We start from the raw sequence: 26,643 nt of genomic DNA on the forward strand, positions 1-26,643 counted from the left end.
GTGCAGCGATGAGCCGTTGATGGCAGAGTCAATCATCAGACAGGTAGCCGGGTGCTGAGCAAGGGGCCTGGTCAACGGGACCACCCTCTCCGGTCAAGCCATCATCTGCCATCAAACTCTCCTCGGCTCACAATGACAAAGAACAAGGTTCATTCACATCGAGTTTCCGAGGAGCAACTGATCAATTACATAAGCCATGCGTAAGAAGCGAAACGACACCCAACCATTTCCATTCCTGAGCATGGAGACCCACAGCACTTCACCGTCGTCCAACCTCCAGCATCTGCTCAGCAGCTGTCATGGCAGACCACAATGTTAGAGTTGTCAGGGTGGAACAGCTGTCCAGCCACGTCGCGGCTTGCGGGTCTCGTGCAGCGCGAGAGGAAGCTCAGGCCGTCCGCGATGCGATCGGACGAGTCGAGCCACCACTCCTCGGGTCTCTGTATTGAACACGTTCTCGTCAGCCAACCAGAAACAAACAAACCAGCGTCAAATGAAAGGCGAACAACGTACATCATTGCACACAAAAACAGCACCTCCGTGACTGCAGCTCACCTTCGCGCAGGCGCCGGGGCCGGGGTGCATGTGCACGTACGCCTTGCCGATGCGGCGGAGGTGCTCAAGCCCCTTCCAGAAGGGGCTGATGTGGAATTACGGTCACGGGCCGCCACAATAGTAGCTGCCCTGGCTGAAGTGGGTGGCCCGCTTGACCGCGGCAGAGGCGGAGGCAGGGGGTCGTGGGAGACGGCTCCCACCCATCTGCGAACAGGTGGTCGAAAGTGCCCCGCTTGGCGGCGCCGGCGCCGGTGGAGGTGGAGGCAGCTGGGTGATCGTAGGGGGGCGGCTCCCATCCATCTGCGAACAGGCGGTCGAAGACGGACTCGATCATGTAGTTGACGGCGGCGGTTTTGCCGGGGGGCACCTCGACTTCCCATTCGAGGTCGTTGGCGTCGTCGAGGTCGGGGTTCGGGTTCGCGGGCGAGGGCCCAAGAGGAACGGGCTATGGTGTCACTATTGCATTCATTTTCGCATCACAGTGCCAATGGATTGAGATGCCCAATGCTTTGAGACGTACACCCGTGCCGAAGAGGGCAGCGGCGAGCGCTGCGAGTTCCATCTTGAACGAGAGCGGCTGGGAGGAGGCGCTGTAGCGAGCGATTGTTGAAGCAACGGATCCGGGTCGGTGTGTGACGTTGATGTGAGCCAAAGAAAGGGATCCTGCCATGGAGGAACCTCATGCTACTTATAACCTGAAAGGCAGAGTCAAAGGCATCTTGGATCCTGTCGTGTTGCTAACGTTCATAGGGACCCACTTGTCAACGATCGAGTTTGATCCATGCAGCTTATTCAGGGCTCCACCTGTCTCCTTCTCTGCTGCTCGACCCAATAAGGTCGACACAGCCCGGAATGCTTCGGGTTCTATGGGCAACCGGTCAAAGCAGGAGACGGCGCCGGCTTTTTTTTGTTTGCTATGCTACAAAACAGAGTCTTTCTTGACCGTAGGGGTATAAATAGGCCAGTCTCAGCTCGCAGTCAAAATGAGGACTGGATTAGGGGGCTTGGGAGTGCGGCAAACACCATATAGTTACCAGTCTCGAGGCCTCAACATTGAGGCTCACTAAACAGCACACCAGACAAGACCGTTCCCTAGGGAATAGAGCGTACCTAAGAAAAAATATTAACGAAGACTTCAAACATGATGTGGAACTTACAAAGTAGCTTCAGACTCATGATAGCTAGTCTGTAAGCAATTGATGAAGATTTCGGATCTGTACGCGACGCAACCGCGGAAGCAAGGCCGTTTTTGGGAGGAGGTTGCATGTCCTAAGTTCACTCGCTAAGGGAATAAGATTCCGGTTACCCGTGGACATGTACAGGGCGTGGGATGCCGTACAGGCTTCAAGTCAAGAATGATATTCAGGAGAACGTCAAACCCTTGGCGAAGAAGACATTCAGTCAAGCCTGCCCTTGGATACACAACATTTCTATGGCCGGCTCGCTCTCACGACATTGCTGGGTCTGCAATCCCAACAGCGCGGTCATTCCTTGGAGAAATCTCAGGCGCAGTCCATGTAAAGTTGAGGACTAGAAATGCTCGTTGGCTACTCCAACTGGATTCAAGTTCCAACTCGAAAATTTGCGTGGACCCGACTGCTATTCCAAGTTCGGACTCTTGGAGGCAGTGAGACGGATGCACGTTCAGATAGAAGATTCGCCCACGAAAATGTTGATTGAACAACGCAGCAGAGCCTGGGCTTATACTTTTCCTCATTGTTTGCTACACCAAGCTACAGAGAAACGTTTGCTGTCGTCCCCTCGTAGATGGATTCTTTTGGCAGGCGGCCTAGGACAATACAGCTTAAGCTGTCCGGCTATCAGAGAGGCCTTGATCAACTGCAGTGCGGGCCCAAAATTTGGATCCAAGGTTTCCCGCACACCAGCCTCTTCCGTTTACCTTACTACCTAACAAAGGATCTCGAGAACTACAAATCTGGTTGGAAAACTGATTGTTTTTGCTAGGAGCCTGAGCTCTAGGCTTCAGTACCGTATATACCACCCTCGGTTTTTTTTGACAGCAGCCACCCTTTTTAGTATACTATTAATCAGGCCGTTAATATAGGCCTGTGGCACAGCCTCCCACGCCTCCTCTAGGCACACAGTGAATTTTCCGATATCGACCTGGTTTTGCTTAAGGGGTCAAAGGTCTGGGAAGATTTCCTGCAAATATCGCTTTATACAGGCCTAGATATGGTCAATCAGGTTTAAATCAAGACTGTAAGTAGGTCATTCGGTCCAGGAGATAGCCCGAGAATAGAGCCATTCTACTGTCGACTTATATATATAGATTTTCGCGTTGTCTTGCTAGGAATAACTATCTGATTTCATCGTAATATTGAAGGCCACTCTCGAGAGTATCCTAGTAGGATTTGGCCATGTATCCTTATTTTTTTAAAACAGTTTTATCACGAACCATTATAACATGGTTGCTCTTCCCCACCCTCGAGATAATTTCCCAGACCATGATAGAGATATTCGCCGTTATGCGACGGGCACCAACCAAGGTCTGGTCAGCTCGCACATACAAGATCGATATTGCTACAACGAGAGCAAGAGCTAGATGACAGGATGGGCATGCAACCAGACCCTAAGTGCTGGAGCAGAGGCCTATGCACAGGCGTAACCACAGACGTACGATCAGACTCATGACGTATGCATGACCGCAGGCATATGACATAACCATGAGAACAGGAACGGGGATTTTCGTGGCACGTTACATAGTTCCGGAGGTTGACAAATCGAGGGCCGAACTTCTCAGGAGGGAAACGGAATACCCAGGCAGTTGGATTTGCGGTGCTCATTTAGCATGAACACTCATCTAAGAACATAGTCTATTATTGTCAGAGATGACAAAAAACAGGGCAAGACTTTGAGCTATACACCTGGAGGAACCCTTCGAGATCGTCGAGCTGGTCGTAGACAGAGTTACACGTATCCTTTACCACTTCTTTTATCAAAGAAATTCGCTTCATTGCTTTCTATCTGCGTATGTTATAGTGGTGGAGATAGCGGCGTATTGTCGAGTATAAGATAGGCGTCCCTATAACGTAGAGGAGTGCTTTATTAGTGAGCTTCTGTTCCGTTTAATGTGAGTCAGGATATACCGCTTCTCTCTCCGTGTGAGCACCTCCGGCCGCCCGCGACGAGATCTAGAATAGAAAGACTCGTGAGTTTTGAAGTGTTGGACCGCGCCTTGAACGGCCTTCTTCGACATGCCGAAGGGCGACCTGACCTCACGCTGAGTCCAGCCAGTGGCAATGAGCGTACAAATGGCTGTTCGAAGCTCTGGCAATAGCTCCTGGTTCTCCTGCCTCCTGGCGGCCATTTTGGCTGCGAAATCAACTAAATTGGCGTCATGGCGAGGAGTGGTGGCAGGTTGAAGATGATGGTAGTTAACACGGTCACGTCGCGTGCCTCAATTGGGTAGAGTTTGGATCCAGACTTCTGGACCCGCACTGTACCAGACCCAAATTCGCCATGGGATAGAATAATCTCGATCGTTTTTCATGAGACGCAATCTATCATCGGAACCCGTAGTCAGACTAAAGGTGCAGAGGATTGAGCAGTTGAGATCGATGTATTGGACGGTAGCTGACCTGAGTGGTGTCAATGACGGAGTGTTCTGTCCTCAATCAGTTGAACCAAACATCTACATTACCAAAGATCAAGCGATTTACACCACGAGTTGGGCATGTCGATAGTGCTACACCCTTGAATTTCTACTGCACCTGGAGCTAGGGACACGCCACTAACCTGAACCCACGTGTCACGAGGCGACGCTGCTCCAATTATTACCAAGATACCTTACTGGAGACTGGCTATCCCGACCTTGGTGAGGAAAGGAGTGAAACAAGGGCAGAACCGTCACACTCCAGTTCTAGTCAGTTGCGCCAATGTGGCTTCTGATCCAGCGAAGTGCTGCGAGTTTCGTTGAAGCCGAAGTGTGACAAACGTCGAGAAAGAGGCGCTGATCGAAGATACCTCTGACACCGACAATGCTTGTGTTGCCGCGCCGTCACTGTCTTCACCGGCTTGGACGCCTCGCAGGCTAAGCAACGTGCCAAAAACCCCCCACAAGCGTGTGCCGAAGATCTGAAACGAATGCAAACGCGGCCGATCGCCCTGCTTGCGGGGCAGTTTGAGGGAAGGGATGATAAGAGTTCAAACTCTGATCGAAGGTTTGCGGGGATCGATCCAACGAGATGCTGGAGATGATTATGTTATGAAATCTAACATTTGCGCTGAGCTTCCCCTTCCACGGCGCCATCCTGACAGCGACTTCTTAGGGGTCCCAGCCGAGGCAGAGAGTGATGTCAGCTTGGACACGGTGATGAGCAGGGAGAGCAAGCTCCTGCCCCACCAAGCCGAATCTGAATGCTGAAACCGCTAAGCTGCGGGGCTGCATACATGCCCTGGTCGGCCCTTGTCGGTCAATCCAAAATTGGAATGCTCATCCCACCAGAAGATGAACCTGGAACGGACCCTGGAACTTTTCTGGACTCTCGATGTTCAGCAGCGATGCGATATCAGCATCTCGAAGAGTCTAACACTTTGCAATGACGTGTTAGAAACAGACACTTTATCCTATCATGTATGAAGTCCCAGACGGGGACGAATCAGCGACTGCAAGTTTGCTCTGATTTTCGCCAACCCCTGCTGGTGGCCGTGGCGGATCTCTGCACGGATGTTGTGTGTTGTACAGCAAGACAAAGTTCGGACGATGCAGGAACCAGGAACGGGAGCCCGAGTTCAGATAAACGTCATCTTAATGTTGGTTGCTGCATGACTTTATAGCCTCCATCGCCGATGATTGGGACTGTTGGCAGCCGGAGCGGGTTGATGCTCCATCGGATTTCCAAAAAGCGGAATGGAAGTCCCGAGCGGACGGGACTGACAGTCTAAGCGTGCCGTGCCACAAATAAATGTCCCGTCTATGCGGCATTGTCATTCCGGCTTGCATTTCTAAATCGGCGCTGTCCATCGGACCTGAACCATCCTGATCACACGTCAACTGCGTGCTCGCCGATTCATTGGGGAAGTACAGACATAATAAGCATGTTTTCGTACTTGTGCCCCCGAGCGAGATTCACGTTTGTGTCGCGCAAGTTGTGTCTAGCGCCACCTCAAGTGAACAAATTTGTTGATGGTGGCTGTATGGGCTGGGGTCTATGCCTGGCAGGGGTTTGTGGTCAGCTTCCCCGTCAGCTCCGAGTAGTCTATATGGTACCTTGTGGATCGAGCATCAGAAGGCGAAGGGCGACGAAGCATGAACGGTAACAATGAAAAGAGAAGACGAAGAGCAGGTAAAGAGAGAGAGAGAGAGCGTTGGAAATCGGCCATGTACAGAACCGGAGAGCGGGAGATGAGGCAATTGGAAGGGACCTCAGCTGCAAGGGTCCCAGGGACAGCGCCCACTGTGGGTCAGTGGGCTGCTCTTCCCCGGATTCATGAAATGGGCTCCTTCCCTCAAGAGTTAAACATGTCGCACGCCCGCCGACCCAGGAAGTTGTGGCCTCCTCACCTTCATTGCCCACAATCGATATCTCAAGTTCGCATTCCCTCCGTTCAATACTATCTCTAAGTCTTGCGTGCCCTTCACTCTTTCACTTCATTCTCGGCTGCGGTTCACCACACTCATTTCTTCCCTCAGTCGCAAAATCGAGGTTTTATTCCCAGGCCCGCCAAGTTCACTCTTTTCCTTGCGCCCGTTTTCGGGTTATTTCCACCTCACCACGCCGTCCAGGTTCCTGAAACTGGGTTTAACAGACGAACCTCTATTCACATCCTCACGAATTCTCACCCGTTGGTACATCCGCCATCGCCACAGCACAACTACATCAACATGTTGGGAGTCCGAGCTTTGATGCTGCTCTCGCTGGCGGCGCTCGCCAGCCCCCAAACCATCGACAGTCTGCAGGCTTGCGGAGTAAGCCCTTTTCTCCAAGGCTTGGAGGTCTGTGCTTGTGAAGAGACATGACTGACAACTCGATCCACAGAAAGGCTGTTACGACAATGTGGTGAACAAGGCCGGCGAGTTCAACTGCGCGGCCATGGATTTCAACTGCCTCTGCCGCGTTGACTCCTTTACCGCGGGGATTCGTGACTGCGCCCTGGCAGCATGCGGGCCTGACTATATGCCGACTGTCACAAACGCGGTGGCTGCTCAGTGTGCAAGTGAGTGGCGTGGTCAGAGTAGGGAGAGCTGCAGAAGCTAATGCGAAGCCAGCGGCCGCCCCGGGGTTCGTTCCGGCAACCTCGTCATCATCATCTGCTCCCGCCCCCACAACAACCGAGGCGCCAACATCGACGTCCTCCTCTTCTTCGGAGGTGGCCTCGACAACCTCGAGCTCGACAAGCACGACTGTGAGTGTGCTGCTTCCGAGCCTCTTGAGCGAGTCCCTGTTTTGACATATCGTCCAGCTTCAGACGTCGACATTGTCGTCATCGTCGTCATCGGCAGCAACGAGCTCGGCCACTTCGATGGTGGTCCCGACCAGGGTTGCCCCCAGCAGTACATCGGCAACATCAACCAGAGCGGCAGCAACCTCGAGTGCGGCCGCTACCCCTGAGCCATCTGGCCTCACCGAAGCTGCTAAGATCGGCGTTGGTGTCGGTGTCGCTGCCGCTGTGATCGCCATTCTTGCGCTGGTTGCATGCGTATTTCTGCGGAAGCGGCGTGCGAGGCAGCTATCCGCCAGGACGGACCGGTTCAAGATTTCGCACCCGATGCCCAGCGACGAGCACTCGTATACGCGCGACAATAACTCGAATCACGATATCGGCTCTGGCGATCTGGAGATGAAGAGCCGCCGGTACGAGGACATGCTCCCGCGACAGCAGCCACGGCAGATGGTCTAGTTGGGCAGTGCCCTTGGGTCTGGACAGCCGGGGAGTTCGAGTGCAGGGCGGAGGGGTGTTTCAATCTAAAAGCTGCATCGCATGCAGTATGACATGGGCCAAAAAAGAGATCCAGCAAACAGAGAGATGGGCATCCGTTGAACCACCATCCCATGGGGATACCGGATCGCAAGCATAAAGATCTGGCGGTCATCTGACATGGACGGGACACGGGGAAAATCGGTGGGACATATGATGGATTTCCGAACGGCGAGAAATCTTGCAGATGACATGGTTGGATGCATTGCTCTTTTAGCGGGTTGTTGCGTGTACCCCGAGTTTTGGGACGATTATGGTACTCTCACACTGAGGCGGTTATGTCCTAGTGGTGGATGGGATATTGGGAGGGCATTGCTGGCCCCGGTTTATCGATTTCGGCGTCCGGTGTCGTCCGGAAACGGATTCTGCAATTGACTGAATTCTGTCATATTGGTCCAGCGGCGTGGCTGCTCGGCGAAACGATTTCTATTTGTACATATTCTTGCCATGGGACAGGTGACAATCCCAAGCTCGGAGGTTTTAACCTTGCCGTGGTGTTACTGATACAACTCATTGGGCTGGCCAAGGTGGGGCTGAACCTCGGAAACGGCCGTTCGCGTCTGTCGAGGATAGGCTGTGCATATACACCCCGCAGCGGACAGAGCGTCTACCACGAGTACCACTGTCGCTGAGCGGTAACGGGGCGGTCGGGGAGGTGCACCCAGGGGCCTTGGCGGAGCTTCTTGGCCTCGCGCTCGGCGGCCTCGCGAAGCCTTGTCTTTTCCTCCTTGAGAACGATCGAGATGCCTGGGTAACCGTTGCTGTCAGAAAAGGGGCACGACCTGGCTTGAACCGGACATGGTACAGGAACTTACTCGTCGTCGGCTTGTGCTTAATGTTCATGCGTCCACGGGCGCGGTAATCAGGCACAATGCCGCGCCACGGCCCACGGTTCACCCAGGCCTCGGCCACGTACATGCGCGTCGGGTCGTCAATCTTGACCCACTTGCCGTCTTTGGTCTTGATCTCGACCGCCTTGCCAGCAGCAGCAGCAGCACTCTCGTTCGTCTGCCCATCCGTCTTCTTATTTTTCGTGGCACCGAGTCCCATGCCGCGCTCGACGATGGCCAGATCCCGCGCCACCTCGAGCTGGTACCGCACCTCCTGCGCCATTTTCTTCTTGCTGAAGCGCATCTGCACCAGCGCCTCCTCGACCGTCTTGCCCTGGATCTGGTGCGCCAGCTTCACGAGCTTCTTAGTGCTCGTCGCCAACCAGGGGCTGCGGCTCGTCAGCTGGCGCTCGGTGCGCGCGATCCGCTCGGCCCGCGGCTCGCGCGAGAAGGGGTTCGTCCCACGCTGCACCTGCCGGATCAGCATCTTGCGCTCCCAGCGCACGCGGCTGCGCGGGTCGGGGTCGGTCGCGCGCGCGAGGTGCTCGCGCACCAGGGACGCGCCGGCCCGGGTTACGGGGAGGCCAGTTTGCTTGTCGGTGGTTCCGGTGAGGCCCGCGGTTTCTTTGATCTCGTCTTCGAAGATGGCGGGGCCTTCGATGCGGGAGGATACGGATTTGGCCAGGGCTTCGCGGGCGTCTTTGGTGCCACGCATTTGCTCCTCCAGGGAGTTATCGTTTTTGGTTTTGTTGCGTTTCCAGAACCATTGGTTTGAGGGTGTCGTGTGAATTGGGCGGGCAGTAGTGGACGGGGTAAGGGAGAGGGATTGGAGAGCTGGGAGGAGGGAGGAGGTCGTCGTTGTTGTCGTCGTCGGGGTGGTTGCGAGCGCCGAAGCTGGAATGGGAAAGCAGAGTCAGTCTTGCCTACGGATTCAGGTGAGGTAGTTGATTGCTTACCACCCCGGAGCAGCCGCCTCGACGGCACACTGAGGCTCATGGCGGCGATGATGGGGATGGCATTGACGTGTGGTTTCTCAGCGCTCTTCTTGCCGACGTTCAAGTCGGGAAATTGGAAAAGTTCAGCCGGCATCTTCCGCGCCCAGACGCTAGCCGCATTTGGCACCACCGGTCAACATGTCATGCTCCTTTTGTGCACCTTTCTTGGCTCTCCCCTGACTCCCCCTCTGCACTCAACCACTACTCGAGGTTTGACCGTTTGACGGAGCAGCCTACCTCATCTCGCCTTGACTTTCTCTCACTGCATTCGGGACACGTCCCATCGTGTCCTCTCACTTATCAATGGGTGTCCTCAAGAGGATCTTCTAGTTTTCTATCTCCTGGTCCGCATTCATCTACGTGTCTCCTAGCCAGCGCGCCAATCCGAAAGTTGGTCTTCAGAAGCGATATCTCTGACAAGGTTCGATTTATACGCTTTGCAATATTGCATATGGACAGCGAGTGTATCATGATGGGCAGTCATGGGCTCGAGGGTGCGCGGCCCGGGGCAACACACAGGAGAGTGTTGTTGCACGGAGGGGACTGTCGCGGAGCACTCATGCTATTGTTTGCGGCCTGCTTGGTTTGTACTTGACAGTCCTTCCAAGGGTAGAAGGTTGGGGGGTGTGTGTCGACCTTCGAAGCTGTTGCAAGGCCGGCTTCTCTCATCCCATCTCCGATCTCTGCTATCCTTTCTGCACACGGAGAAGTCGTGAACCTTTTCTTCAGATCATTTGCACGGCGACAGAAACCTACCCCCCCATTGTTATGGTGCACTCGTCCCTCCATTCCAACCATTTCTGCAGCTTGCACGCAACATCATGCCATCCGTTACGGCTCCCTTCGACTCCCTTCTGCTCCCTCTCCTCTTCTCCGTCGTCGTGATTTCGGCGCCTCAGTGTTACCTCCCTAATGGCGAAGCGACCAACTCAATATCCCTTGCTGGGATGCAAGGCTTGAGCCGACCGGCTTGTGCCGCGACATCAAGGACTATTGTCACAACAACACAATCTGCTCTGCTCACATTGTTGAAGACCGCGAACCTTATTTCTATCGCGGGGCCTGCCTTTAGCAAGGAGGATTGGTCAAACCCGGCCTGCCCGCAGTTTTGTGTCGTCCCCTCGCATAACGACGATGGTGTCGAGCCGATGGATCGATGTGGTTTTGAACAAGACGGATTCTGGGACTGCAGCTCTGGATGTTTCGAGTTGCCTGGTATGCAATTGAATCCCACCTTGGGCCGGTGTATGGTTGGTTGTGCTGACTTCCCGATCCAGGTAACCTTGATGTGTATGGCATCGCGTACACAGGGCCGAAATTGCGGTCTACTGCGGCAAATTCAACGGAGGGGAGTGAGACAACAACAAAAGGTTCTACCGAGAGTCGTTGTACCCCAAGCACAACAAACTTCGCCCACTTACACCCAATCCTCGCTGAGCTCACCTGCCCCCGGAACAGCAACGGATTCCTCATCCAGAGGCACCTCAACACCACCGCTTTTTGCGTCGCATCCAGACGCGGCGTCTACCGCGTCGGCCGCGACAACACCGCAGCCAGGCACGGCGGGCGCATCCTCTCCAATAACCGCGCAATCTAGCGCACCGCAAGGCGACGGCAAACCCAACTGGGCAGTCCCAATAGGTGTCGGAGTCGCCGTTGGCGTTGCAATTCTGCTCTCAGGCAGAGTTCTCACCTTCTTCTACCACCGTAAGCGCCGTCGCCAGGCAACGGTACGGGCCGAAACGCCCCCGCCGTTCGAATCCTCAAGCATCAACAGCCAAGAGCCCGCCTGGCTGGGGCCGTCGTACGGACTCAAGTTACGAGAGATGGATGGAAATGACAATAGGGTGCCGGAGATCGGGGACACTTCCCGGGTTGAGCTGCCGTGAGGCGAAATGACGAGAGGGAGGCGGTGGCGACAGTGGTTGTCGTGTGAGTTTCGTGTTCGCTTGATCAATCTGTTTACTGCATACATGTCTCGTTCTTTGCCTGACGCGAAGATTCGTCACTTGATAGTTGCCGAAGTACAACAGAAGGGACATACATGAGGGACATGCATAAGGTGAACAGGCAAAGTTTGGAACTGCGTGGTTATTACTGTAATAAATTACATGTCTGACGAATATCAGGTATCTGATCGAAGCGCACACAACGCTCGCTCCTCTAGCACATACAAACGCCCATCGCAAAACCCCTGCTATGTACACACACCATGCCCCTGAATGGGTCGCGCCCGTGTCCACAACTGGATTCCTAACCCCCGAGTTGCCTGTTAAGGCCCTATCCCCAGAGGCACCCGTCGCATCGTTCATCTCATAAAGCCTCCCCATCCTGAGACCCCTTAGTGCGTCTCGAGTGATCCTCCGGCGCCGAGACTCCACGAGGGACATAAAACCGCTGATCAAACCGAGAGATGGCGTACGTGTACACCACGATCAGCTCAATCACAAAGTTGATGCAGTAAAACACTGCCCTGGTATGATACCACTCCGCCTGGCCAACCGGCTTCGCCTTGAAGTTGACCACGACCCTGAACCCCGCCCCAAACGCCAACAAGACTGACGTAAACACCAACAACGCCAGCTTGGCCCGCATCGATCCCGTCCCAAAGTTTTCAGCAGGATACCGCCCCCGATTCGGCAACACCTTCGCCACGGCAGCCACCAACGCCGGCAACAGAGCCAGCACAGTGATATACACCCCCGCAACAAGCAACACAGTCCTCTCTTTGCGCTTCGCCGCCTCGTCCGGGGTGAGAGCCGAATGCACCGAACAGACAACGACCATGATCACCGTGCCCGCCAGCGTCCCCATGAGCAACCGGAACCCCAAGAGGCCATATTTCGACCAGCCGAAACCAGGGTGCAGCGCCCTGACGACCCTGCCGACCAACAAGAAGTTGACGACGAACAGGATCAGCACCCCCGCCGACGTGAGGGCGGTGGCGGCCACGATAAGGCCGCGGTTGTTTGGGGAGCACGCCCAAGCGATGCGCAGGCTCAGCGCGACGGTGCGGACGAAGCAGAAGACGCCGAGGATAAGGGACAGGGGGAACTTCTGGTTGCGAGGCGGGCGATTGTTTCGGAAGAAAATGAGGACGTGGATGGCGATGGCGGCGACGAAGAAGAATAATAGGACTGCGCTGACGGGGATGTCCGGGTTCGTGGCCGGAATGCCACCTATTAGCTGGGTCTGCGGCGTATTAGCGGATTTCAGGCAAAGGCAGAAAAAGTAAAAAAAATGAGGAAATGAGAGCCACAGAGAGGGGGGAAAGAGGGAGGGAAAAATAAAGGAGAAAATGGTGTTAAAGACTTGGGAAAAAGAGAAGGGAGGGGGGCGGGTGGGATATAAAATACAAGGGAGAATAGGGTAAAGGAATACACGGGTAAATAAGGAATAACATGCAATGGAAATGGAGGAGGGGGCGAGCGATGAAAGGAAAGAAAAGAGAACAGTAGACAAGAGACGAAGAAAAGAAAACGAAAAGATAATTGGGGGTGCGTGCTTGCCGGTTGAGATCTTGTGTTGGAGGACATCTTCAAATCTTGGGCTAGGAACAGGCTTGATCGTGTTGGCGTGTTGAAAGGGAGTATCAGTATATGGCGTCGCAAAGCGATGGAGGGGTGGTGCTGACCTATATGGAACTGGCCGAGAGAAACATATTATATGCATGCGTCTGCCGGCTTTCGGTAGTCATAGGTTTGCGGCGATATTGGACCTGGCAAACTGAAGCGGGACAGAGGCCCAGATGTTGGTCTGCCGGCGGACTCGAACGCCGTGACAATGGATAAGACCGGACTCTGTGGCGCCGACCCCGAGCCAGTCGCACTTGGAGCTTTGAGCTGGGAAGGGCCGGCGACCGTGTAAGGCGAGCTCCGGTGCCAAGAGGCGAAAGTCCGACTCTCCGTGGTCGCTTTCCTGATTGGGACAGGCTCAGGGTGGTACATAACAACTAACCACCACTCAAGCGCTGGCAGCAGCCCCCGGCTACACAAGCCCGCCTTTCCCATTGTCCCACGCCGAAACGACAGTGAACCGCCTTTAGGCTGCCTGTTGCTGGCATTCAAGTTCGCCACCGGAAACAGCCGTAGACATGAGAAGCAGAAGAAAGGAGGATCAACGAAGCAAAGTATGAGAACAAAAAACAATAAGATAACCAGAAAGGTCTGGAGTGGACAACATAAGAAGGAAAGAAGCGAAATAGAGATGTTGATAGTGGCTATAGTGCGATGAGGGGCCAGAGGTAGGAAGACCATTGACGAATTGTCAAAGCATCAAGAACTACCTAGGCGAGTAAAAGAGTTTGAAAACCATTGCTACGCAGTCGCAGAGCATTTGATGATCATACGTAGTCTTCGTCAGATCGTGGGACATGATTGGGTTGTCTGTTATGGTTATACGGCGGCGATGTATGCCACAAGCGAAACACACGGGCCAGAGGGATGACGAAGCATTGCATTAGGCATAGGCACGATACGCCAAGGACACCACGTATACCCAATGGTTTGGAGCTAGGATATATCTGTGTTGTCTGTGTTGAGTTGCTAAAAGTCGTCAGTTGACTTTCAGGCTCTTATGGAATGCGTTCCTGTATCTTTCAAGTCCCGTTTCCTACAGGGAGGTGACCCTTCTCCCGCGATCCGCCACTCCTACTGCCTATATGGCGGCTCATCCCCTCCACAAACGGGATCCGGTAGGTGAGGAACTTGGGCGGCGCCCTCAATGTGATCTCCCCACAGCCCACTTTACCCTCCTCCCAGAGGAACGCATCTAAGAGCGTGCCGAGAACAACGGCGTCCTGGACGAGGTTTATGTTCTCCTCCAACGCTGCCCGAGTCCTCCGGGCATTAGATCAAACAGCTCCTTTCAGAAAGCTCGCTCGGCAAGCCCAAACTCCTCGGGCATCCAGAAAATCTCCACCAGTGAACTCCCCAACGAGAATGTGGATGCGCCCCAAACCTCAAGCCAAATGGCTTCGGAGCAGACAACTCCCAGTCAATCACTCCTGTGACGTTGCAGAAGTCATCGATGAGAACGTTGACATCTTTGAGGTCGTAGTGCGTAACCCAAAGCGGAAGCTTGCTCAGATCGTCCACCTTGTCAAGCAGACTCGGTAGCAAGGGACGGTAGGCCGCGACCGCCTCTTCCAGGTGAGGTCGGACCTTCGTAGAGACGGCGTCGCTGCTGCTGTCGGCAAGACAGCCCTTGGAAAAGACCTGACCGAGAGACTTGGTGACGGCAGTTCTCCCGTCAACCCCTTGTCCCGCCACATCATGCACCACGCTTTCCTGACAGTCGATTGAACGAGTAAGCCCACCCGCCCTCCCTCTTCAACTCCTCGTCAGGGAGAACCGTGGCTTCCGGAACGACGTAGCCCAGGGCGTACTGGCGACCTTGAACGCGTTGAGATCCAGCTGCTCGGTGCGGAACTGCACCACCATCTTTCGACCGTCGGCCAGCGTGACAGTGTCCTGCTGTACATGCCTTGCATGGGTGGCCTGTCGACGAGCTTAGACGCGCTTAGACGCGCTGCCCAGATGCTCTAGCACGAGCTTCTCTATGCGGTTGACGTGCTTGGTCGGGGTGTTGAGCACCTTGGGGAGGCATTGTCAGGTTGTGACGGGCGGCATCGTGTGAATTCTAGGGTTTTGAAAGAATGAAAATCACGAAAACTGTTGCAGGCAGCAAATGAGAATGCGACTGAAGTCTAAAACAGGACGAGGTTGGAGTCAAAATCAACTGAACTGGGTTTTTAACCATGCTCCCCTTTTGCTTAGTTTTGTTTGGAATTGTCCCGAATCATTTGATTGGCGCACATTTGGTTTGAGAAGGCACCTGAGCAAAACACGCCACCGACTTGGTCATTACTCATTTGGTTCATCGGGTTGCATTATCCATCTGCCATCTAGCAACGGACCATATCCGCCGCAAGGGCTGCCATGACATGATGCATTTTCCCAGCTCCCCGTCTTTCATTTCCCTTGCATGAAAGCGACCAAAAGCGAGACAAGCAGTCCGAAGTACGCCCCCACCATGGATCCCGTCGAAAGAGCCCCGGCGCGCACCACGCGCGCTAGGCCTCCCACTCAGCGAAGCGATGCAAACCTCCCTGCAAACCATCATTCCCGGGCGACCGGCGACTTGAAAAGATCGACCCCAGCCTGAAACATGGCGGATCACCAGTCAAGCTTTACCAGTCGCCGCCACCGCCGCCGGCTGTGTCCAAGTCATTGGCGTCCTACGCCCTCGACATGACACCCCAAGCGCGGATGATGTTGTCGGTGTAGCCAGCGAAGAGGGTCTGGCCGTCGGCGCTCCACGCGAGCGAGACGCACTCGGGCTCGCGGCTCTTCTTGCCGACGTTCTGGAACTCGGGCTTGAGCTCGTCGACCTTGCTCTTCTTCTCGAGATCGAAGATGATGATGCTGCTGGCGGTGGCAGCGCACAGCCAGTACCGATTGGGGGAGAAGACGAGGGCATGGATCTCGTCGTTGGCATTGAGCGAGTACAGGTGCTTGCTCTCGTTAAGGTCCCACAGCATGGTGGTGCCGTCCTTACCGCCGGAAGCGCAGAGGGAGCCATCGGGGGAGATGGTGACGGTGTTGATGTAGCCAGTGTGGCCGATGTGGTCGGTCTGCAGCTTGCAGCTGGAAAGCTCCCAGACCTGGAGGGGTCAGCTATGAACACAACGCGCAGTTGAATTTAAAGTATCAAGTGAATGGTGGTGTCGGTCGCTCAGTGCACGGTGAATGTTGGTCTCATGGCCTGTGGCGAAACAGGCTCTGAAGTAGCAAATACTTTGGTGTTGCAAAGCATCATTGCGAGAAGGGCAAGATGGTGAAGTCCACATACCTTGACCAGCTTGTCCCAGCCGGACGAGACGATCACGGGGTTCTGGGGGTTGGGCGAGAAGCGCACGCACGAAACCCACTCGGTGTGGCCCTTGTCGGTGATGGTGAACTTGCAATCACCCAGGGTGTTCCAGAGCTTGATGGTCCGGTCGCGCGAGCCCGAGACGATCTGGCGGTTGTCGGCCGAGAAAGAGACCGAGAGAACGTCGTTGGTGTGGCCGACGAACCGGCGGGTGGTGGTGCCGGTGGCGAGCTCCCACAAGCGGAGAGTCTTGTCCCAGGAAGCGGAAAGGGCATAAGCACCGTCCGACGAGATCACCTGCCGCGCCAATCAGCACACCTCAGTTCCCCCCATGCGCTTCCCAACTATCGGTCGGTAACACGTACGCAGTCGGAGACGATGTGGGAGTGGCCGTGCAGCGACCGTTTGGGGTAGCCGTACTGGGTCTCATCGCGGGTGAGGTTCCAGATGATCAGGGTCTTGTCTCGGCTGGCGGAGAGGAGCATGTTGGGGCTGTTTCCATGGTGAGCGCAAGTCCTCGGCGACGACGCAATTCAATCGGTTTTCTTGTACTTCTCCATTGACGTAGCCAAGCTGGTGACCCAGCCATTCTGTGAAGCATATCGTCAGCTCCAGCCCAGAGTCTCAAAGCTGCATGGGCGCAGCAAGCCCGAATCGGTTGTGTTCGAGGCGGCAGTCGCAGGAGTTGACAGCGACAGGGACGACTTACGTGGCCCTCCAAGGTGCCTTTGAGGATGAGTTGCTCAGCCATCTTGCGGTCCTTCCTGGGATTCGAAGATCGGTGGAAGAATGGTGAGCTCGTTGCGATGCCTCGTTTCGTCGGGGTCAACAGAAATCGGGCGCTGTACTAGCTCTGCAATTCCGAAATTTTTGTGCGGCGGAAATAGGGTCCGATCGTGGGGTCGGCTCGGAAGGCGGTGGCAGCTGTGGCAGTTGGCAGAGCAAGCCACGGCCCAAGGCCGCCAAGCCCAAAGTGTCAGAAGGTGGGGCGACCGATAAGATAACGTTAACCTGGCGAGCCTGAAAACGTTTAAGCGCAGCAACATCCCAAGGAAACCAGAAGCAGCGGTAGCACAGCTTTGTATGTGAGATCACATTACGTTCATGAAGTCAGACTTCACGCAGAAGAAACTACGCTAAGAAAATGTGTTTGCTTATGACTGTCCATCGCTGGAACAATCCAGGGTATCTTCGGTCTGTTAATGCGCTGTCCCAACTCCGAACACCATACAATGCAGGCAGCACTCTTTATTGCCCAAGTCCATCCATAACCCTTAACACAGACCGTTCGCACTCCTCAGCCCTCCTCTCAACCGCCATGCCCTGAAGTAGCCTTCCTGACGCCCGTGCGCGGAAGGTCCTGGCGACAGCACCTCTTCTCCCAGTTCACGATCATGCTATGATCGGCAATCTCAAACCGGCCCTTGTCGCCATGCAGGGCCGACGACGCCAACTCCTTCCCCCGGAACCTGGTCTCGTCCTCAATCAACTCGCGCATGGCCGCCTCCCACAGGTTGTAGCGCTCGCGCCGCACGGGCTGCCGCTGCGCGGCGGACCACACCTCCTTCTGCTTGGCAATCTTGGACGCGCGCATCAGCCGCCTCAGCGCCCCCTCTCCCGCCTTGGCCTCCTTCGCCGCCGCCTCGCGGACCTTCTTAGGGTCGCCGTGCGGGATCTCGTCCAGCGGGAGCGGCCGCTGCGGTACTGGTTGCGGTTGCGTCTGCGATCCGTCCAGCGTCTGCGAGGCGGCGTCCGGGTTGAAAGCGCCCCAGTCCTCCGACACGGTAACGGCGGCGACGTCCTCCGGCGTGTGTTTGAATGTGTGTATGCTTGGGAAGGCGGGGAAGGAGCCGGGTATGTACTGCTTTGCTGCCTTCTCGGGCGCACCGTCCAACTCGTTGCCGAGGATGGGGAGGTCGCCGTCGAGCGGGTCGTTGATTGTGAGGGGCTCCCAAGCGGGTCGCCGTTTCGATTTGCGAATGGGAGGTTTTATGTGAGGCTCGAGTGATGACTTGGTCAAGTTGAAGCGGCTGAGCGCCAGGTCAAAGTCGCTGGGGATCGGGTAAGGTCGCCGGGCCGTGTTCATGAACGTCCTGACATCTTCGGCGAGGGAGGTCAAGTCTGTAAAGTCGGTGAGCCAAGTTCCAGTAGCGGGAGGATCCGGGGCTGCGTACAGGTCTCTGCCATCAGGGTGAAGCTCTCCATGGCCTCAGGTTCGGCGCTTCCAAAGCCGACCTTCTGCAGGGCGAGGGCAATGCCACGCCGCAAACCCTTTTTCCCAAGCTCATCGACCGTCGCCGCAACTGAGGAGTACGGAGAAAACCCTGTTTGTCCCACCGAGAGTATGGTGTACGGCGACTGAAGGCGCTGTCGTTTGGAAACGGAGCCATTTTCGCTGACCTCGGCCGGTCGCTTTCGTGAATCGGCCGACATTGTTGCCGATGATTCTGGAGCAGCGGACAGACTCGATGATCTTACTATTGAGACGTCCGTTCTGAAGCTGCGATGTGGTGGGGGACGACGGACAAAGCGAGCTCAGCAAAGCTGGTCCTGATGGATGTTAAACATGTAAGTTCGTGAAGGCAGCGTCGAGGTGCACGGGTGCACGAGCCATGCCCCGACCTGGTGGCTTGGCGCTGCCGTCTGCCACTCGGGCGCCCCGCAGGTCTCATTCAACGGCTTTCGCTCCAGCTGTGCTGCTCAAAAACCTCGTTCGGCGGTCCGTGGTGATTGTACAGTAGTAAGGTACAAAGGCATCGAATGGTTCAAGTTGACAACAATTGGAATTCGTTTGGATTGATTGCTCCATAAGGCAATAAGACACTGCGCGTCGTGTAAGTGGTATGGTATGTGGAGTCGTCTGAAGACCTCGAAATCCATTTCAGCTTCGATGGTTTCTTCCAGGTTCTAGCCTCGATCAAACAGTCTCTTCTCTACAGAATCGCCCAACACTCTCTGGCAAATGCACGACCTCGACATTCTCAAAAGCGGCGGTTACACGGCCGCTGGGCTCACTCAACTGAAGCTGACATGTCCATTGACCTCGTTGCCCGAGGAAATCCTGGAACTTGGGGACACGCTTGAGCACCTTGATCTTTCTGGCACCGGTCTATTCTCACTACCTGCACACTTCGGCCCGGCTTTGCCAAAGCTGAAGACTGCCTTATTCTCCAAGTGCAACTTCAAAGTCTTCCCCAAAGCCCTAGCATCATGCGCCAGCCTCGAGACGGTTGCCATCCGCAGCAATGGCATGGACGAGATCCCTGAAAATGCCCTGCCGCCACGCCTTCGTTGTTTAATCCTCACCGATAACCGTCTCACCTCGCTACCCTCCACCATCGGTGATTGTGAGCGACTGGAACAGTGCATGCTCGCCGGCAACCAGCTCGACTGCCTTCCCGTTGAGATAGCTCGGTGCAAGCAACTCGCCGTCCTCCGGCTCAGCTCCAACAAACTCTCAACCCTGCCCTCTTGGCTTTTCACTCTACCAGAGCTGGCCTTTCTCTCCTTCGCCAACAACCCGTGCGCGTCGCCCATCACCAACGGAGTGCACACCCCACGGGGCGTAGCAAGCATCGCCTGGTCCGACCTCGAAGTACAGCAGCCGCTCGGCTCAAACACCTTCCAAGGGCTATGGCGTCAGTCACCGCATTACGCCGAGGACGTGGCCATCAAGCTCTTCCGCGGCCCGCTCACCAGCGACGAGGGCACCCCCGCCGACGAGATGGCGGCGTGTCTCGCCACGGGGGCACACGAGAGCCTGATCACCATCCTGGGCCGCATCCACAACCACCCCGACGAAGAGACCACGCTTGATGAAGAAGGGACGGCATACCAAGGCGGCATCGTAACCCAATTGCTCCCGGATCTCTACGCCCCTCTGGCCTGCCAACCACCATCCCACGACGACGTCTTGCAGTCACCCCAACAACAACAACAACAAGATGCAGAGGAACCCACTCAAACACCTCTAGATGTGAAAACCGCCCTGGGCATCCTAACCGGTCTCGCAGGCTGCCTCGCCCACCTTCACGGCCGCGGCATCGCCCACGGCGGACTGTTCGCGCACAACATCCGCGCCAGCGCCGCCGACGCTCACGCGGTGTTGGATCTTGATTCCTTCCGCGCGGCGACTGTGTACGGACACGGCAGCGGCGCCCTTGGATATGGCAAGGCGGTGGAGAAGGTGGAGGTGCTCGCTTTTGGGAGGGTGATGGAGCGGGTGCTGTCACGGGTTCGCATTGATGCTGCTGGTGATGAGGCACAACAAGGGGAGGTACGGAGGGGTATGTGGGAAGTGCAGGAGAGGTGTGTCCTGCCCGATTTGCAGGCGCGGCCGGATTTCGAGGAGGTGGTGGAGGCGTTGGAGGAGTTGATGGGCTGGCGCGGGATGATGCGGATCCCGGATGTGCATCCCTAGGTTAGGACGGTTGGGTTCCACGCTGAGTTTGGAAGGCCGGCCGTATCTGGCCACCTATGGAGACGGATGGGCTGTGGGGTGGCTACAGTGCTGGCTGGGGATGATTCGACTGCTGTCTTGGTTGCAGCATTGGAGAGGCCTTCGAGCGGGGGGGAGAGGTTCAACCGCATGCCCGTTGCGCGGACGGCTGAGGACGACTCAGCCGTCTGCATCCTGCGCCTGTGGAGTAGGTCAAGGGGACTTGTGGACAAGCCTGTTGTGCTGCCGACGGTACGAGTTCAATTCGTGTGATCCGAATTGCTTACCCCGCTTGTACTACAGCGTATGCGTCGCGAAGGTGAACCAAGCGGACTTTGACCTGGGCACTGCAATGATTTGCCGCGTCTGGGCGTCATGTGAGCCTCCTTAATCGCTCCGGATATACCGTCTTTTTTTCCAACCAACCCGTCAGACTCTAGAGGGGGGTCGATAGGCTGAGGCACGCCCGCTGAGCGGGAAGCGATGAGAAAGCCAATCAGGCAGGGGTTTACCCTTGCTAGTGTCTGACGAGTTGGTTGAAAGAAAGGTGGAAAGATGGTACATGTGTTCGACGGGCCCTCCCTGCGCTGCATGCGCTGACGTTGAGTACGCCGTTAGGCAGACCATCCCTTGTCAAAACCCTGCAGCTTCACCCGCTGATGTGCGGTAAGATGGACTGATTTCTGCCAGTTTTATTTCCGTCTAGGAGGTGCTCTTCTGCGGGCGATTGGTTGCACCTGACGATGCACGAGCAGAGGCGAGCCGCATGATAACGGGTGCTAAACTCCTCGCTTCGACAAGTGGGATGGCCAACCGCGAAGTGGCTCCTGTGGTTCCCGTCCCTCGTGCAGATGCTCCCCTGTTCCGAAATTCCGAGAATTTCTGGAAGCAGTTGACCCAATCCGTCCCTCAACGGTTGGCCGGGTCCTTCACCTAGCAGAATTAATGCGGAATCCCATCCACTTCAAGTTCAATCCGCGCAGTGTCGCTCTTCTCTGCGGAACGGGGCATTCAAAGCTTTGCTTGAAAGACGATGAAACGGACGTCGGAGGAGAGATTCAAAGGGATCCATCCAATGCGGGTGGTTGATATACGGAGTAGGTTGATCCTTCGGGAATCAAGACGTGGAGGATGCGGTATTCGTCTGAGGAGGGAGTCTCAAAGTGCACCTTCCAATATACCTTCAGGGCGTCTTTATGACGAATCCATTATCACCACAGTGACACGCCTTTGTTGCCCACGGTTCAGGTGATGCCATTGAAGGGGGGTCAGTTCAAGGGAAGGAGCCACCTCTAGCGACCTATCATTGGTGAGTTGAGGATCTCAGACATGTGCTAAGGCTGGCTTCTCACATGGCTTAGGCCAGTACATTGTGCTTCAGTTCTCATATGGATGCAACAATGCCCAAATCGCAGGGCCATACTCTGAATTCAGAGACCTAGATATGAAAAGCATCGTGAAACACTTGATGGACTTTGTTCTTTGCTTTGTTTGGCTGCAGACCGGAAAAGTGGCTCTTGATCGCTGGATCCACATCTTTTTCCCTGCAATCCTCTTGTACTATGAGGTACTACCCGATTTTGGCGAGGGCTTCTGGCCGAGTCTTCAAGATGCAACGTCCAGGACACGGCACATTGAGTACATCGGCGTATTCTTCAAAGGTACATCCGTATTATCGATAGTTTCTGCGCTGTGCCGCACACCTGCGAACACTCAACCCTCTACATCACACCAACCAGCACTGAGACCCTCCTAACACGGAATAATTCGACGGAAAATAGGCCGTGGCTGACTGCCTTCGGTGCACAGGCAAGCTGCTGCAGTCTGCCGTGATACCTCCCGAGATTCCCACAGCGAGGACTCTCCTCAGTGCCGTCGCTGAGACATGCCGAAGGTACGGTGTGTTCCCGCATCGTCAATTGGGGGTCAAGGGGCCCAACAAACGAGACCGACGAGCAAGTGAAGCGATGGGATAAAGAGGCGCCAGGCCAGACGGATTTCCAATCGGCGGCTGGAAGCGGGCGGTCTGAACTCGATGCGACTCACCGAGTTGGACCCCGTTCTCAGCAGCGCAAAGGAACGCAGGGTATGTAACAGACTCGATATGGACAGATGGGTCGCCGCTTCTGAGATGGTTGTTAGTAAGGTAATGGCCCACAGCGAGGTCTCTTCGCTAAGTCAGGTTCCACCTGCTCACATTGGAGGTTTGAGAGACACGGCCACATTTGGCTATATCTCGAGATTGCCAGTTCACGTCAGGGACCTTCTCAGGGCTGGATTTCGATGGACCGGGAGGGTACTGTAACAATGTGGCTTCTACCCCACCATCTCCCGTTTCCCGCATGCGACCCCTGTTCCGGCCCTGGTTCCGGAGCGAAGGGGTGCATGCGAGTTACTTAAATAACCCTCGGCTTCCATCCAACAAGGGGTCATCAACAGTCTGCTCACCGGCCCTGGGGCAAACCAATCCTCCTCTACATGTTTCTCCCGGCAGCCACGCGTACATACTGGATTCGGGGCTGGGCCAACCGGCGCAAGAAGAACAACAGCGCTACTGTCGCCAACTGAGGCATCACTTGTCGCCGATCTGTGAATGTACCGCATTGTACAGTACCTGTCCAACCGCGGTCAGATACCGCCAGCAGCACCCGGGACATTCTCAGCCCAACATGCCTACTCCGTTTCCCATCAACCCCGCGGCAATTCCACTGGTGCAAACCCGGAAGGCGTTGTTGATTCTGGATTTGCAAAACGACTTCGTGTCTCCGGATGGCGCTCTATACACAGAGGAACCCGAAGGCTACGTCGACCGTATTCTGGACCTGGCCAGGGTTTTCCGGGACACGGGCGCTGGCGACGTGGTGTGGATACGCAGCGAGTTTGAACGCCATTGCTCTCTTCTCCAAGATGGTGATCAAATCGTCACGGCGGACACGATTCTGCGTGCGAAAAAGACGCCGCCGCGAGGGCGTCAGCCGTCTTCGACCATGCACGAGAGCGCCGTTATGGAGGATGATGAGGAGGCCTTCCTCAGCGTCGGCGCGAACAAGAACAAGAAGTCTTGTGTTCGTAGAGACACCTCGGGTGCCGAATTCGCTCCGCGGGTGAAGGCGGCCGTGGTCGCAGGCCGCGACATTGTCTTCACCAAGACCCATTACAGTGCCTTCGCCTCGGGGCAGCAGCAGCTGGTGCAACTGCTCCGGGGTCGGTTTGTGACCCAGATGTACGTCTGCGGAGCGCTGACCAACATCAGCATTTACGCGACGGCGCTGGGTGCAGGACAGCACGGATACGACGTGACTCTCGTCGAGGACTGCTGCGGCTTTCGGGGCACGATGCGCCATCTCAATGCCGTGAAACAACTCGAACACTTGACTGGCTGCGAGGTGCTGAGCTCCGAAAACCTGCTCGACCAGTTGCAGCCTTCGGCCCCGCCGAGCCAGTCAACTGGTCTCTCCCCGTCCATCTCCAAGATCTGCCTGAACCTCGGCGGTGGACCCCCGGATGCCTCCCCCGCAGCGGGACCCCGACCCATCACCTCCCGACCCATCACCCCGGAGCCTACGTCGCCGCAGCCGGGTTGGGTTGATCAGAAGCGAACACCAACACTGCGTCATATAGCCTCGAACAACCAGTCCAGTCCAAAATTGGACACGAAACGCCTTGCGAACGACACCCCTCCTTTGGAAGTTGACTCTGACTCGTCATCGTTGGACAGTGAGTCAACGTATAGCCGAGAAGAGAAGCCTGAAGAAGGGGAGGGAAGTGCGCAGCCTCCGACTGCCAAGGGCGAATTGGAGAGCTCAAAAGGTCCGATCCTACCGCTCCCCGGGGCAGGCAGCGCTAAAGCTGAGAAGCTCAGTGTCATGAGTCGGGTCGCACAAGGTCGAGATCCAGTCTCAAATCCAGACGAGAAGCCGTCAGTTCTATCCTCATCGCAAACCATCGCAACCCAGTCAAGGCTTCCAGCAGACGCAACAGAACCGGAAATCAACTCTCCCCTGAAAGTAACCGCGCCAGCTCTGAAGATTGAATCGGACTCACCACACACCATGACTGACCATCAACCTGCCGTCGTCTCAGAGCCACTGTGCGAGGGCGACACCTCCGTCATTACCAATGTGTTGCCTCCAGCTCTCGCCGCCGACGCCTTTGAGCGTCTGCTTGAGGAAGTCAGCTGGGCCGGCATGTCGCACATGGGCGGTGAGGTGCCACGCCGCATCGCCGTGCAGGGCGAGGTTGCCGAGGATGGCAGCATGCCCATCTACAGGCACCCAGCGGACGAGTCGCCCCCGCTGCTACCATTTTCTCCCACCGTGCTGCAGATCAAGAAGGAGGTTGAGAACCACCTTGGCCACCCCCTCAACCACGTCCTGATCCAACACTACCGCAGCGGCAACGACTACATCAGCGAGCACAGCGACAAGACGCTCGACATAGTCAGAGGCAGCTTCATCGCCAACGTCAGCCTGGGCGCCGAGCGCAGCATGATCTTTCGCACCAAGCGACCGCCCAAGGACAAGACCACCACCACCAAGTCTTCCCCATCCAAACCCGAACCCCGCCTCACCATCACCGACGAGAGTCAACCCACCAGCACCACCCCTCCCCACCCCAACGACACCGACACCTACCCCGAACCCAAACGCCAAACCCAGCGCGCCCCTCTGCCCCACAACTCCCTCCTCCGCATGGGCCTGTCCACAAACGCCCGCTGGCTGCACTCGATCCGCCCCGACAAGCGCGCCGACCGCGACAAGACCGCCCGCGAGCTCTCCCACGCCGGAGCGCGCATCAGCCTGACGTTCCGGCAGATCGGCACCTTCATCGACGCGTCCCAGTCGCGCATCTGGGGTCAGGGGGCGACGTCCAAGACGAGGGAGGGCGCGCGGGAGGTGGTCAACGGGCAGACGGAGGAGGCGGTGCGGTTGTTGAGGGCTTTTGGGGCTGAGAATAGTAATAGGGGTGGGGAGGGGTTTGAGTGGGGGGAATGGTATGGCGAGGGGTTTGATGTGTTGCATATGGGTGTGCCGAAGAGGGTATTTTTCACCTCTTCGTTTTCGGGGTTTGGCGGTGATGGTGGGGACGGCGTGGGTAATGTCTGCGTTGCGCTCGCCCTGGCTGAAATGGGCGTCGGCTGTGCTAAGGGGAGTGTGGAGGGGTTGGAGGTGAGGTTTGAGGATAACGATCCCGGTCGGGCGGTCGTAGAGGGGTGGGCGTCCGTATTGAGGTACCTTGATGCCGTGTATGGCGCCGGGAGGAGGTACGATCAGATGCTGCCCGGGGAGGTGGCGAGAAGGTTTGTACGGTTTCAGAGGGGATTGGATCTTTGGGGGAAGTGGAAGTGTGCGGTGGAGGAGGCGGGTATCAAGGCTGGGGCAGGAGAACGGGCGAGTGAGGAGGAGGTCGGAACTGTGAAGAAACTCCTGAAGAAGGAGTTGGCGGATTGGGAGGCCTGGGCAGAGGAGGCTTCTTCTCCTGCTGCTACCTCGGGCGACAGGACAACAGTCGTTGAGATGGGAAGCAGCTTCTACATCGCTGGGGGCAGCCAGCCTTCGCCGGCTGACTTTGCACTCTGGCCGGTTCTGCACGACATGGTGAGAGGGTGTGGCGACCAGCTGCTGGGGAAGAATTTAAGGCGATATTATGCTACGTTCAAGGAGAGGAGCTCGGTTGCTAAAGCGCTGGGGCAGGTCAGGGCGGGATGAGGATGCTTTGAAGTTTTGGACACCGGTACTGGATGATTTCTTGGCACATCACGCAAGCTACAGGTAGCGAAAAGTTCTGGATTCGAATATGTGCTTGAATCTTAGTGTATAGAGATACTCATTGGTAGAAAATCAGATACACAACGCGTATCATGAGTTCGACATGACCACTGGGTCTGAATTGCAGTCGCAACAGGAAAGGTGACGAGGTGCTCCAAGTTAATACACGGAGCGCAGCATAATGATAATGTGAGGACCCCCCAAAATCGTTGCCTTGTTGCAATGCTTGGAGGATTAGCTGCAGA

The 26,643-nt window shown here is 56.0% G+C and overlaps 9 protein-coding genes across 9 annotated transcripts; 4 read left to right on the forward strand and 5 right to left on the reverse strand.

Moving 5' to 3' along the window:
- Positions 1–287: 287 nt before the first annotated feature.
- N657DRAFT_580382 (uncharacterized protein) lies at positions 288–943 on the reverse strand (the record flags this gene model as incomplete). The annotated part of the gene is made up of 4 exons (XM_062789457.1): positions 288–440; positions 514–640; positions 662–787; positions 864–943. Coding segments are annotated over 4 exons (486 nt in total), but the record flags the coding sequence as incomplete, so codon positions are not given.
- A 5,457-nt stretch (positions 944–6,400) lies between these two features.
- On the forward strand, positions 6,401–7,416 carry N657DRAFT_580352 (uncharacterized protein; the record flags this gene model as incomplete). The annotated part of the gene is made up of 4 exons (XM_062789454.1): positions 6,401–6,484; positions 6,555–6,732; positions 6,770–6,927; positions 6,985–7,416. 4 exons carry the CDS (start codon positions 6,401–6,403, stop codon positions 7,414–7,416), a joined length of 852 nt encoding a protein of 283 aa, XP_062643850.1.
- A 685-nt stretch (positions 7,417–8,101) lies between these two features.
- On the reverse strand, positions 8,102–9,320 carry N657DRAFT_658628 (ribosomal protein L22; the record flags this gene model as incomplete). The annotated part of the gene is made up of 3 exons (XM_062794915.1): positions 8,102–8,241; positions 8,310–9,218; positions 9,281–9,320. The coding sequence occupies 3 exons, from the start codon at positions 9,318–9,320 to the stop codon at positions 8,102–8,104; spliced, it is 1,089 nt and encodes a 362-aa protein (XP_062643851.1).
- A 645-nt stretch (positions 9,321–9,965) lies between these two features.
- N657DRAFT_167749 (uncharacterized protein) lies at positions 9,966–11,443 on the forward strand. Its single transcript, XM_062786059.1, has one exon. The coding sequence runs from the start codon at positions 10,141–10,143 to the stop codon at positions 11,206–11,208; it is 1,068 nt and encodes a 355-aa protein (XP_062643852.1). The 5' UTR covers positions 9,966–10,140; the 3' UTR covers positions 11,209–11,443.
- Positions 11,444–11,632: 189 nt separating this feature from the next.
- Positions 11,633–14,760, reverse strand: N657DRAFT_683895 (uncharacterized protein; the record flags this gene model as incomplete). Its single annotated transcript, XM_062796619.1, has 4 exons — positions 11,633–12,511; positions 13,935–14,157; positions 14,306–14,576; positions 14,706–14,760. 4 exons carry the CDS (start codon positions 14,758–14,760, stop codon positions 11,633–11,635), a joined length of 1,428 nt encoding a protein of 475 aa, XP_062643853.1.
- Positions 14,761–15,557: 797 nt separating this feature from the next.
- N657DRAFT_683896 (guanine nucleotide-binding protein beta subunit-like protein) lies at positions 15,558–16,943 on the reverse strand (the record flags this gene model as incomplete). The annotated part of the gene is made up of 5 exons (XM_062796620.1): positions 15,558–15,983; positions 16,172–16,489; positions 16,558–16,684; positions 16,745–16,782; positions 16,902–16,943. 5 exons carry the CDS (start codon positions 16,941–16,943, stop codon positions 15,558–15,560), a joined length of 951 nt encoding a protein of 316 aa, XP_062643854.1.
- A 558-nt stretch (positions 16,944–17,501) lies between these two features.
- N657DRAFT_636777 (uncharacterized protein) lies at positions 17,502–18,625 on the reverse strand (the record flags this gene model as incomplete). Its single annotated transcript, XM_062791457.1, has 2 exons — positions 17,502–18,313; positions 18,367–18,625. 2 exons carry the CDS (start codon positions 18,623–18,625, stop codon positions 17,502–17,504), a joined length of 1,071 nt encoding a protein of 356 aa, XP_062643855.1.
- Positions 18,626–18,810: 185 nt separating this feature from the next.
- On the forward strand, positions 18,811–20,751 carry N657DRAFT_168156 (L domain-like protein). Its single transcript, XM_062786060.1, has 2 exons — positions 18,811–19,040; positions 19,235–20,751. The coding sequence occupies exons 1-2, from the start codon at positions 19,036–19,038 to the stop codon at positions 20,610–20,612; spliced, it is 1,383 nt and encodes a 460-aa protein (XP_062643856.1). The 5' UTR covers positions 18,811–19,035; the 3' UTR covers positions 20,613–20,751.
- A 2,114-nt stretch (positions 20,752–22,865) lies between these two features.
- On the forward strand, positions 22,866–26,427 carry N657DRAFT_649425 (uncharacterized protein). Its single transcript, XM_062793717.1, has one exon. The coding sequence runs from the start codon at positions 23,300–23,302 to the stop codon at positions 26,336–26,338; it is 3,039 nt and encodes a 1,012-aa protein (XP_062643857.1). The 5' UTR covers positions 22,866–23,299; the 3' UTR covers positions 26,339–26,427.
- The last annotated feature ends 216 nt before the right edge of the window (positions 26,428–26,643 follow it).

This window comes from Parathielavia appendiculata (genome assembly GCF_033297405.1).
Source record: "Parathielavia appendiculata strain CBS 731.68 unplaced genomic scaffold N657scaffold_19, whole genome shotgun sequence".
NCBI classification, from domain to species: Eukaryota; Fungi; Ascomycota; class Sordariomycetes; order Sordariales; family Chaetomiaceae; genus Parathielavia; species Parathielavia appendiculata.

Coding starts and splice junctions, on each gene's coding strand:
- N657DRAFT_649425 (XM_062793717.1), top strand. CDS start 23,300: ATGCCTACTCCGTTTCCCATCAACCCCGCGGCAATTCCACTGGTGCAA.
- N657DRAFT_167749 (XM_062786059.1), top strand. CDS start 10,141: ATGCCATCCGTTACGGCTCCCTTCGACTCCCTTCTGCTCCCTCTCCTC.